The following is a 12,980-nucleotide window of genomic DNA, read 5'->3' on the forward strand; positions in this document are numbered from 1 at the left end:
CCATCCATCCATCCATCCATCCATCCATCCATCCATCCATCCATCCATCCATTTATCCACCCACCCATCCATCCATCCATCCATCCATCCATCCATCCATCCATCCATCCATCCCATCCATCCGTCCATCATCCGTCCGTCTGTCTGCCTGTCCGTCCATCCATCCGTCCATCTATCCACCCATCAATCTATCCATCCACCCAACTGCCCCACCCGCCTACCCGCCTGCCTGCCTGTCCATCAATCCATCTAGTATTGCTGATTACTACTATGATATTAAGAAAATGATAATATCCAAAAGCTCTAACTTTTATTGTTTGTGCTGTCGTGATTACTAAATAGCGTTGTCTATTTTATTTCTCTGTAGAGCGGAGAATGGATACGGGTAAAGATCCACCAGATGGAGCCAGACATGCTGACGGTTGGCTCCACTCTGCCAGAAGCGGTACAGTTACGTGACCAGCACGATGAGATGCTGGCCAAGTTACAGGTGAGTGACACATAATAGGCTGGTGACACGCTCCCTCCGTCCATGCATAGGCTCTGTAGATATCAATCCTAGCCTTCAGTAAAGTTTATTGTGAAAATGCACTTTGACGTGTACGATTTTGGGTGTCAACGATGAGTCTTAAAAAACCGAGCAGTCTTGAAAAACTGTAACGGTGCTGCTCGCACTTAAATGCGTGTACAGTGTAGACACACTTTTATGTAGCTGTGCCAAATGCCAGGCCTGGCGTCTGCTGAGTTTACAGAGGATATGTTCTTGTTGAATGATACTAACCAAGGATGAAACCCACAAACAAGGCCTTGATAACGGAATCATGTGATCAGCGAGTGATAGAAGGCCCAAATATCCCAAAATAATGAGACTGTGTTTTTCTCCTTGAAAATGTATTTCTCCTTGAAAATAGTGTGTTTGCTATAGCGAATCTAAAACATATTTGTGGAAATATGGTAGACGTTTTCTTAGCAGTACGTTGAGAAAATTCTAGAAAATGTTATATCATAGCATAACAAAACAAAGTTTAGCAAATGATATCATCCTGTATTGGCTTCAACTAAAGTCTAGTTGGTATAGTTAGTGAATGGTTAATAATCGGATGCAATGCTAAAGCAGTTAAAAAGCAATAGCTGTATCAACAGTAACTAGAGCAACTACAAACAAAACAGCAGCAAGGATGACAACGACAACAACAGCAGCAGCAACAACAACAACAACAACAACAACAACAACAACAACAACAACAACAACACCAACAACAACAACAACAACACCAACAACAACAATAACAAAGACAGCAACGATACGATCGCCACCACCAACAACAATAACAATAACGACGTATAATAATATACGTTGTGAAAAGATTAGTAAAACACAATATTATGATGCAACACTGTACACCATGCAAGGTCAGAATTCATCATGGTAAAGCTTAGTTTAGCAAAGCTTAGTAAACCCGGGCAGAAAAAGCACAGATCGAATTTCCTCTGTAACCCATTTTTTGAAAGCATACTATAAAACACACAGCCCTAATTTCTGCATGGTCCTACACTAGTGAAAGATAGTGATACTTCTCACTGTACGGTCCTGGTATGGTTAGACATATGTCACAACGCGAATAGTTCTCGATGGTATAACCGAGGCCGGTTTTTATCACGTATGAAAAGTGATGAAATACGATGTTTGGAAACCAGTTAAGTTAGTCTGTCATCGGTCTGCGGGGTGATGCGGTTTGACTGACTGGCTAAATCAGCTGTGTTTTTGCAAAGAAGGTGGCTTAAGCTGAGACTTCTCCGCAATTTATGTTCAGCTGTGGTGCGGCAGTTAGCTGCGTAGATGCCTGCCTGTGGGTGCTGCCTCACGTCAATTTGTTTACAATTTGTTAGGCATTGTAGTGAATCGTCTTTCTGAATTTTAGGTGAGTAGATTGTGTACATAGTTTGAGTGCTTTCGAGTGAAGCGTCTTAAAAATTTGCTGCTGCTAAATTATGTTGAGCGGCTGTTTTGTTATGGCCCGCCCCAGCGCCAATATTGCCAGGCTAGCTGGTAGCAAGAACGTGTCAGGCGTGTGTTTTCAATACGATATATTTATATTCTGTAATTTACATCTTAAATCATAATACCGCATGGGAATTGCGTGCAGAATGTATCGATCAAATTAATATTCGCTCAAGTTCGTAACTTTTGTTAAACCGAACTACTGTAAACACTAGTCAAAGCCGCGTCGATTTTCGCATGCGCGTATAACTCTGGGGCTTCATCTATTTACTGCAAATTATTCCCAAAGGTGGCAGCATGTGCACATGTCGATGCCCAATCTCAAAGCCGAGATAGTTATTTCGTACGATATATCTATTACGGTGTGTAGTCATAATGAGGTGACTATCTAGGCTTGAAGATTTATGAACATCGTAACACAGCTGAAGCCACATAACAGGTGCACCTATGAGGCTGCGGCACTGGATGCAGCAATGGATGGGGCAGTGCAAACCAGTAGAACATCTCTACGGAGCTATATATTTTTATAGCAACTATATATATATATATATATATATATATATATATATATATATATATATATTATATATAATACGAGCACTGTGTGTTGAACTAGTGTGAAATGGTCACAGGTTATGTGACTCATGTCACATATCGGTTTAGGGTTCATCACAGACGGCCCATAGTATCACTAGGAAGATTTTCTGCCCTTTCCTCTCACTGTATGTTACAGTGTTGTTGTTGTGGTCATTCGCAATGGTAGAACACAACAAACGTTGTGCGCAAGTGCAGCAGTGAACTCTGCATGCTATCCCAGTTTTGGTTTCAGCAACACCCCTCTCCCCGGCACAGTTATAAATATAGCTGTCATATATCATGTTACCACCATATTTGGAATGGCCTTGAGCCTGACACAGTCTCAGTCTGTCTCAGCTCATGCTGTATGTGCTTTCGTTGAAGTTTTTGTTGAAGGTAAGAGGCAAAATCTGCTGTTTATGAAGAATCCTTAACCCACTTTTTAGGTTGTTGTTGGGAAGAATCCTTTGGGAATAGGAAGAGACCGTCACGTTTCTATGGGTATATTTGTCAAAAGTATTTCCATATAAAGTAAATACCGATGGCGCTATACATATCCTTATACTCCTACCTTGAAAAATCCTTTTAAATATGGTTAAAAAAGTTTGTTAAGTTCGAGATTTAAAGAATCTGGGTAATTTGACTTTCTGATTCTTCATTCCTCTGCAATTTGGCTTGACCGGTGCGAGTGATGTTTTGATCGAACGGAGCGGCAAATTAGGAAGAATAGCAATTTACACATTGACAGTGAGAAAAAACAAAACTGTCTGTGTTTTCATGCCTGATATTTTGTAAAAATTCCCTAGTACCATATAAAGTCGCTAACACGCCCCACTTCCCCTTCCGTCTCTAGCTATACTATGTGATTGAACAAGAAAATTTGGACAGCGGGTTGCTGTTAAGTTAACTGTTGCTATTCGCGCACGTTGTACTTCTTATACTATAACCCATGTAGTGCAATTTATTAAAATCAATTAAAAATAAAGCAATCGGTATAAAAAGGTTTGTCACAACGTGTCATCTAGGTCTTGTTATCATCATTGAAAGAACAAGAGACTCTACTGTTGTTACATCTGGATATACGTGAAGAATGACACATTATATGCTAGGCACAAACCTCATATTGTAGAAAATGACATCGATGGAGAGTAGAGAGAAAGGAAAAGAATAGAGAGTCACGATGCCGAGTACCTCTGCTACTGTGTACTATGTAGATTGGAGTTAGTAGAGATGGTACAAAGCTTGAATTTTCTATTGTACTCAGTATTCATGTATCTCATATTCTAAATGTTGTTATCATACGAAGATACAAATGTGCAACAAGTATGTTATATTTAATATAGGGTTTGGCTGGCTCACTGCTAAGTCGCGTTCCCCTTATCTTGTACATTGTCATCGTACCCTGTCACGTTTATTGAGGACACTAATTTACCTAATGATCTGGCGTGATTGACAGCAACCTTTAGCCAATCACTGCTGTTATCAAGGGGGGGGGGGGTTCTAAAGGACAGTGCTTGGAAACGACGTATCACAAAGTCGGTAATATGGCCTGCTTTCCTGCAAAAGACGTATAAATTGCTTTAGCGTGACCGACGTAGCAACAGTATCTAAGTGGGCGTGGTTATCGTGCTTAGATGGACAGGTCAATTACATTATAGTGCTGCAGTAATGCGGCGATGTGAGCTATACTATGTAATATATACTATAATAAATACTACGTGAACCTACGCTATACACTTACACTTGTACGCATGCGGACGAACGCGCGCGCGAGCATGCGTGGGGCGCTTGCACGGGGCGTCCCTACACTAGTACCCATGTCTTTTTACTTGGTTAGTTGTTGCTTCGGTAATAGACATTGCTATTAACGAAGTGGTGAGATAGAGCGCTCCGTTCAGCCGTGTCCAGCACTTTACGCAGACACGTACGTCGCCACGTGTACCACACACACGCCTATACACTTATACACGCACGCACGCGTGTGTGTGCGTGTGTGTGTGCGCGTGTGTGCGTATGTGCGTGTGTGCGTGTGTGCGTCACCGTGTGTTGTGTTGTGTGTGCGTGTGCGTGTGCGTGCCTGCGCGCGCGCGTGCGCGTGTGTTGTGTATGAGTGTGAGTGTGAGTGTGAGTGTGAGTGTGAGCGTGAGCGTGAGCGTGAGCGTGAGGTCGCGGGCACGATGCTGCAGCGTGAGGGTGTGGTGTGTGGTGTTGTGCACTGTGTGTGTGTGTGTGTGTGTGTGTGTGTGTGTGCGGTGTGTGTGTGTGTGTGTATGGTGTGTGTGCCTGTGTGTGTCGTGCTGCGTGCGTGCGTGCGCGCGTGCTGTGCTGTATGGCGTGTGTGTGTATGCGTGTGTGCGTGCGTGCGTGTTTCCCTATGTGTGTGTGTGTGTGTGCGTGCGTGCGTGCGTACGTGCGTGCGTGCGTGCGTGCGTGCGTGCGTGTGCGTGTGCCAGCTAAAGAAAAACACGACCACTAAGATTTTAAAACCGACTCCAAGTAACGCGAGTAGTAAAGAATCTTGAAGAATGCGATGCTATGTTAAAGATACCTACAGTCTGCTTTAAAAACTGGCGCACACATTAGGACTAAAAATACTCGCAGTTGTTCGCGCTACTCAACTTTCTTCCTGTAATATAACTTACTCTGGTTGCTGGATGCTGCGTTTCAGAGGCAGATCTGGCCTGCGGCACGTGCTGTCACCTGTTGGCACGGATAATAAGTAGACTGGCAGCGAACGGCTATGAAAGCAAACATTGAAACATAAACCCTGCTTTGTGCTTCTGTTTCTGTCCATTTCTTCACTTCTGGACCTGACCCATTAGTATCAAAGCAAACACGGGGTAGATATCGTGGACAGAAATTTACATGAAAGATGAGTGTAGTCATCCCCGGATTCAATTTACATGTTCTACATAAGTTTGAAAAAATTCATAATCACCCAACAGAACAGAAATCACGATCATAATGTTATCAACACACATGTTATTTGGCTTATCCTGTGCTGTGTTTGAGTTGTGCAAACTTGTGTCACTTCTATGCCTGCATGTAAAGGTTTGGCATATTCCCTTTTAAAGCCACTTAAATTAATGTGTTAATATTGTCATCGTGACAATATAGACAACATTGATCTAATTAGTAATTACATCTATTTGCTTACTGGTGGAAAGAAAAGCAGGATCAGGTTGAGCGGCAAACGATAAATGAATTCTGGGTAAGTATTGGGATAGATGAGCTCTAATAGTTTCCGGGCATACGTCATCCAGAAACAGGAATAACATCTTTACGCGTATGAATGCAAGGTCTGCTTCCTGTTCCATGTAGTCCCAGATAGGCCTATCTCCGAAAAGTCAGTCAAGGACTTATGATCTGCCTAGGGTCAACACCTACTGATCCAGTGTGTTTTAGGGGAAGGAATAGAGGGGGAAAGGAGGAGCATACACTGCCAACACGCAGTTTAATACACCCCACTGTCGCCTACTCTGACAGCCTGTAACCGAAATGTTCCTTTAGAGTTTAGACAGTTGCCAAACATTGACGTTTTTTTCATGTCAGGTATGTCGGTATTTGGCTCTACGTATGCATGTTGGATGACCTGGTATCAACAGTTTTGACACTGTAAGCTTGTTTAGAGCATTCAAAATATCAATGACTTCTGTAATACGATGGCTTTAATATAAATTACCAACGTTCTCGAAAACAAAGCCATTGTAAAGCTGAGTTTAGCCTACCCTACCAACTTTACATTGTCAAATTGGCGAATTGGACCAATTTCGCAACTATACAACTGACAATCGGCAGTGTAAACGCAAAAGTCGCGCGAGCAACTGGTTAATAGCAACAAGTTGGGAGTTTAGAACACGCTCTATTTTCGCCAACTCTCTGTTGCCGAATTGCGAAATAGGTCAAATTCGCCAATTTGACAGCATAAAGTCGGTAGTGTAAACCCAGCTTAAGAATGTTGACGCTGATCGCATTCCACGCACATTTCAGCTATGAGTCCACTCTATCTGCAATGCGCCGTGGCATATATATTCTATACACATCATTAGGCTTCTGGACGATACTTTACGAAAGGAAACGAACGAAAAACACAAAAATGTGCATTTCTGAGCTGAAAGAATGGGGACAAACCAACAGTCGCTCTCCGATGATTGTGCAACCGTCTGTTATAAGATACCGAGCAAGTAGGTGTGGAAGAAAAGAACGCGCATAGGCGAGGCATCTTCATCACGATTACTTGTCCTGGGTAATTTTACAGCTGGACTTTTACAGCTAAGACCTTCATGAATTAATACAATGTTTTAATTATTCAGAGATGAATTTATTAGCGCGTGGTCGTATTATGTTCTGAATGATCTCAGTGTATCGCATTGTCCTCATCTGCGACATATGTGCGACTTAATGAAGATTCACGCGTTAAAGTCTTAAAACAAGGCAGCTCATTTCATTGCTCATTGAAAATAAAAAATAAAAAATATTTAATTGTAAGCACGTTAAGTTTTACGTGTGCGGAAGCTGCTCTCCCCTACTGAGTTTGTAGAGTAGTACCATTCCTAGTTATACAGTAACTATAGTATGTTTTCCCACTCACTTATTGAAACAGCTGTTTCTCAAACTCGGAGTTGATGAAGCCCTACAGTTTGTCTTATGCTAATAAACACTTTCCAAGTTGAACATAAAACCAATTAACACGCGTGCAAAGTCCGCACTGATGCGCTGGACTAGAAGCTGAAAGCATGGTCGAGGATGAGTTCGTTAATGGCGGGACATCATGGACAAATGTTTTTATTGCATGCTTATGAATATTAGTGTCACAGGAGTAAGAATCGGTAAAAGGTAGGAACATAGTCTGTGTGTAATTGTCGTGAACTAGCTTAGTTTTGTTTCGGTTCAGTATGTGTCTCTTCTTTTCGGGGAAGATTCTATCTTCGTAAGCAATAATGCCACTTGTCGTAAGAAATAAGCAAGTATGATATAAGATCTGCGCTCAGCGCTTAGGATCAACACCTCCTTTCGGCAACACTTCTCTGGTATCCCGTCCCTCTGGATAGGCCTATATGTAGAGAGGTTTTATGTGAAAAGGAATGGCAAGGCAATGCTCAGACACCCACGTAGTGCGCATGGCAAGTTAATTAAATGAAACATGTAAAAAATTCACGAATCAGTGCGGTGTGTTTATGCCGCCATAACGACGGAACCAATTTGTTCTTCTATGCATGTGGGTTATCACTGTAAAACTATTTGCGGTTAGCGCATAACCTCACTGCCACACTTTTATGTTATTTGCTGCAGTACCCGCATAATGTCAAGAACTAATAATACACGTGTTATTAGCTCTTGATTATATTGCAAGTGAAGAAATACTTATACCAGGGTGAATTCGTTTCAAAGAGATCATACACGTGCGATTGAAGAGAGACGGCCTTGAGGTCACCGTGATGACGCAGTACGACACGTTGGCGGCATAGCGGGGCAAAATAACCCGTTAGTTAAATATTTGGGAGGGAAATATCAGCACAACATTCTAACGAAATATTGAGCATATTTTACCAAGCTGGCGCGCATGTGTGCAAATACCGACTGTTCATCAAAGTACTGTAAGTTGAAACTATGTCATTTACACAAGGCATGCGTGTGCGGTGCCGGCAGCTGTTGCCTGCAGAATGTTTGAAGTGGCAATAATCTGAAATGTTGTTTATATAATACAGTGCTTTACATAACTCGAACATATATTTTTTGGCTATAGCTACTGTGTAAAAATTATGCCTTAAATAAAATATATAAACTGTCAACAAAATCCCAGGAAAAATACAGATATAGAACGCAACCAGTGTACGTGTACGTGTTGAGCATTTAAATGTAAACGCATTTAATTACAATTCAACGACTACAATTTCAATCTCAAGTCTTATATGGGCTAAAATCTGTTTGCCTTGATGGCTAAATAGCATATTAGGTTAGATATTTAGACCTGTTCGTAATATACTGTACAAATGTCTATCACAAGCTATAATATATGCACCAGTGTTTTATGAGAAAGTCAAACTATTCTCTTAGTGCTTGTAAATGTTTTTATCGTTTCTTAGAAATAAACATCGTAATTATTCATTTTATGGCTTTAGATACGACCCGGAGCTTACGTTTACACGAAGGAAGCCATATAGCTCGCATACACAAATCCGTTTACCATGAGTGCCATTATTAAAAGCGACTATCCTTCCATAACCTTGAAATCTCATGAATATTCTTACCCCCGTATTATGTTATTTAATATTTTATATCATAAAACAACCACGTATTTATCATTAAACATGTGTAACTCTACTGTTCCCAATAAATAGAGAAGATAACGTAGAACGGTCTAAACAAAGAGGTACGATTTTAGATGTTGAGCCTCATCGAAAATCCACACTTCGTTTAGGATGCGGTGGCGTGCTTTACAAAATAACCAACGTACGCCGAATACCAGCCCTTTCTCAATATTGCTCAATACCAGCTCTTTCTCAATAGCCGTCAGCTGTTGAATTGTTGGAGCAAGCAAATCAGAGCCGTGTACAGCTGATATACATGGTCGGATGCAGGATAGACGTAAGATAAGAGTGCCTACACCTATGTAGTTCCATCACTACGCTACAAGCGAGCAGTCTTCCTCCCGCGGTAGAGCGAAGAGATACCTGGGAAGAACGTTCGATTAGGAGTGAATAAAAACAAATGTTGAATGTTGATTCGAAAAAAACCGTTGGGGTTTATTCGCTCCTGGTCAGGTGTCAAATCAGACCGAACCATACGTGAGATGAGTGTCATGTGCGAGTCCGGTTCGGGTCATGCGTGGGTCAGTTAAAGGTCAGATATGTCGTGGGTCGGTGAGGTGTGGGTGAAGTAAAGTTGCACAACAGTTATAAGACGCGCTGCCAACTGCTGCTCAAGGGGTCGTTGTCGTATCAGGTACTACAGATATGTACCCGAGGTACATATATGTATACACAAAGTGTACCAGACTTGTACTACAGAAGTGTACCCTTACCCCAACACTAACCCTAACCCTAACCCTAACCCTAAACATACCTTATATAAAAATATAAACATAATACTAAACAACCTAAAACTACCTCGGGTACATATCTGCAAGAGTAGATAATATAACGAATATATATAACGTCGATAATATAAGATAGATAAGAGATGTTATTATCTACTCTTGATATCTGTAGTACCTGATACGACAACGACCCTCTGCCCAACGGCTTGCTCGCGCTAGACTTTATTTGTTTGGTAATTCGCGCAGCTTTACAGATTCAGTGTTCCGTAGCAGCAGCCTCCGTCAGGTCGTTATCGTGGTTCGATGTGACAGAGTCAACATGTAGTATTATTCTGTAGCAGACTGGCACGAAGGCTTCGCTGGATTTTTAAATAAATAACTCGAGTTTTTTGCACTCAAGAGCGGCAATAAAACTTGGAACCCTGCTTGAAGTCTCCCGGTAAACAGTGCAGGGGAAAAGGACATTGCCTCAGATCGAGACGCCCTTTTGTGTGGCGGAAACATTCACGAATTTCCACGGAGTATAATAGTCAAATAAAAATTCAAAATTAGACTGATAATGTTTATATAATAATAATAGATATTATTACTTTGTATATGTTCCTGATCTAGATACAACGCTGGATATTTTCCTTATTATATTTATTTTGAGATGTAGAATATAACTAGTTTCCCTGTAATGTTTCAGGTTTTAATCATGGCTCGTCATTCATCAAAGTACGTTTGTGATAAAATCATTAAAGTGTGTATTGTTAATTGTTATTGAAATCCTAACCTTCACAGCTGTTACGTTCTGACGCATGGCTGTCAAGAGCAATATCTCTAGTAGATATCACACGTAGGAAAAACCAAAGTAGAAGTTCAATCGCACATATACTTGGCGTTTTTGTACGGGGTTACGCATTTAAGTGTAAGACTGGGGCAGGTCTTTAACTCGCCGCTCGGTAGCCGATTTGCTTTCCGCAACGCTCAGTAAAAACCAAACATGTATTGACAACTCAGAGTTGGTGCACGCGGAACGCTGTGGCTGCGCGTGTAATCTATGTACGTTGGAACAACTGTCGTTGATTTCTACTGTTTTCAGCGTTGCTCGCGGGGAATCTGGTGTGCTCGTCTAAGACGCTGCTCGCCTCTGTGTTTATTATTTTGAGGTTTAATTATAGCCAGGCAGGAAGAAAAATACCGGTGCTGTTTGCAATCATAAGCAGCAAGACGCAGTCAATTAGTGCTATCGCTCACGGACGAGAACTGTTATAATTTCTGCTTCTGAGCGCACTTTCATTATTGCTAACAGATTACGAATTTAGCTAAAAGATGCGATCCGAAGTTAACATTTATAAAATTTCACATATATATATATATATAATATAATAATATATAATAATATATATATATATATATATCTATTAGATTTTAGACTTTAGACATGTTTTCTGACAGAAAGGCTGCCATAGTGTCATCCTCTGCTGATTTCTCGTGGCTGTTGTTGTTGGTTTGACCCCAACTGTAAATTATTGCAAGCAAGCGGAGGCAGATCGTCCGCGTAATAAAACTGTTTCCAGTTAGTCGTCGTTTATAGTCACGGGGCCACGAGCTGCCATTACAATAAATCAACACTCCCTTAAATTATTCGGAATTTTATGTATCAGCAACGGTTTGCCAACCGTTATAATGGTGTAAATCATCGTAGCAGTAATTTTGTCCGGGCAAAAAGTGCGCGTGTTGTGGAAACTGCAAACATTATAGTTGGGGAAATTAACCAACGTTTGAAAGATAGCTGCAATAGAGCCGAACAGCTTCGTTATTTTTTTGGGCGTCGGTACAATTGCGAGCGGGAAGACTGATGACGATGATAGAGAATGGCTGCGTGCGCTACAATTTTCGCACATATCAACACGCAAAATACTCGCCGAAGTGAAGCGCTAAATGCCGCACTTCTAAGCTCTTCAATAATTAAGCATTACTACGCTGCTCGTCTATGTCTGGTGCGTCCTTGTCGTTATTATCACTCTTAGTTTGCTCTCGGCATCTCGCTCCTAAATTCAAAGCAGCACCGTATATAGATAGATTAGCTGCAAGAAGAACCGGCCAGCGGAAAAACTTCTGGAATCAATATATACACCGAATAGCACCGCTGATATATATATAAATCGCCGTGAGCTTTACGGGGCATGCCGGGGCAGGCTGACCGCCCCCGTTGCCTCTCGCCGGGAGATGTTTTTTAATGCGGGCGGCATCGCATCAATTAAAACGTGCAGCGCGGCAAAAAGTGCGCGTGCGTGCGCGCACGCCAGCCTGCCTGCCGCCGTGCCGCCTACAGGCGACCGCCGCCTCCAGTTACGGAGAGCGCACGTGGGTCACGTGGCACGCGCGCAGGCAGAGTTTGTTATTTGATGCACGGATGCCCGCCGTTGTATTCTCATTCGGGACCAACATGTCTTCAGAGTCAGATTGTTGAGATGGTTACCCGTGTGACTGTGTTCAGCTGCACAGCATTTGGTATGTTGTTTGAAAACGACACGATCCGATGGTGGATGTTTTGTGAAACGGTTTGCTTCGATATTATGCGTATATTTATGTTGACGTTTGGCGCATTGTTGGTTCGGTGATTGTGCATGTCAGTCCGTTTGGCTTCTGTGTTCTCTAACGCGTTTCCACTAATTTCTGGGTGTATTGTGTCGATATGGTTTTTGGTGAGATCTCGATGCATTAGAGTTGAATTTGTTACCAATCGTTTGGTTTTGATATCCCGTGGCGATAACGCTGGGGTATGTGTGATGCTATCATGTTAGTAATGGTATTACTGTGAATTTGCGAGGAAGTGTTGAGTTTTTTTTACCAAGATTTTAGAGTATGTGAATTGATGATTATTGTGTTACGTAATGGAAATGTGAATACTGCAGACATACTGCAATAGCTACTGGAAGAGAATGGGAGCGCAGACATTTATTATAACGTATAGATAGTAATTATTAGTAACGTGCTGTTGCTCTCTGGTCAAGCAAAACTCAGCTCAGATGTATTTAATCGTTACGACTTCATTATTGTATGAAATGCTAACAATAACTTTAAAAGTCCAAGAACTCATTGTATATGTGTCACAGCACTGATAGGCAATGAACGATTATATACACTTATTATCAACATCAGTAATAGTGGCTATAATTGCTTACATTTTATAGTGAAACACATTTTAGTATTGTTTTATAAATCTGGTGTATGTTTAGTGCCATCGCAACTAGTTCCTGTTATCTGAGTGCATGAGGGATGGATTCTGGATTCACAAGCACCGAGAGGGTCTCATAAGTCATAAGAATGCGCGCGTGTAACTAACTACTGCTTATATTTAGGATTCCAAACTTT

At 41.6% G+C, this 12,980-nt stretch overlaps 1 protein-coding gene across 1 annotated transcript in view; it reads left to right on the forward strand.

The window, feature by feature from the left end:
- LOC106806577 overlaps nucleotides 1-12,980 on the forward strand; it is a 109,328-nt gene that overhangs the window by 53,338 nt on the left and 43,010 nt on the right. Inside the window, exon 18 of the mRNA XM_014808572.1 lies at nucleotides 368-490. Coding sequence (XP_014664058.1) covers nucleotides 368-490 — 123 coding nt within the window. The remainder of the gene's footprint in view (nucleotides 1-367; nucleotides 491-12,980) is intronic.

Source organism: Priapulus caudatus, unplaced genomic scaffold (genome assembly GCF_000485595.1).
Source record: "Priapulus caudatus unplaced genomic scaffold, Priapulus_caudatus-5.0.1 Scaffold9, whole genome shotgun sequence".
In the NCBI taxonomy this organism is placed as follows: domain Eukaryota; kingdom Metazoa; phylum Priapulida; class Priapulimorpha; order Priapulimorphida; family Priapulidae; genus Priapulus; species Priapulus caudatus.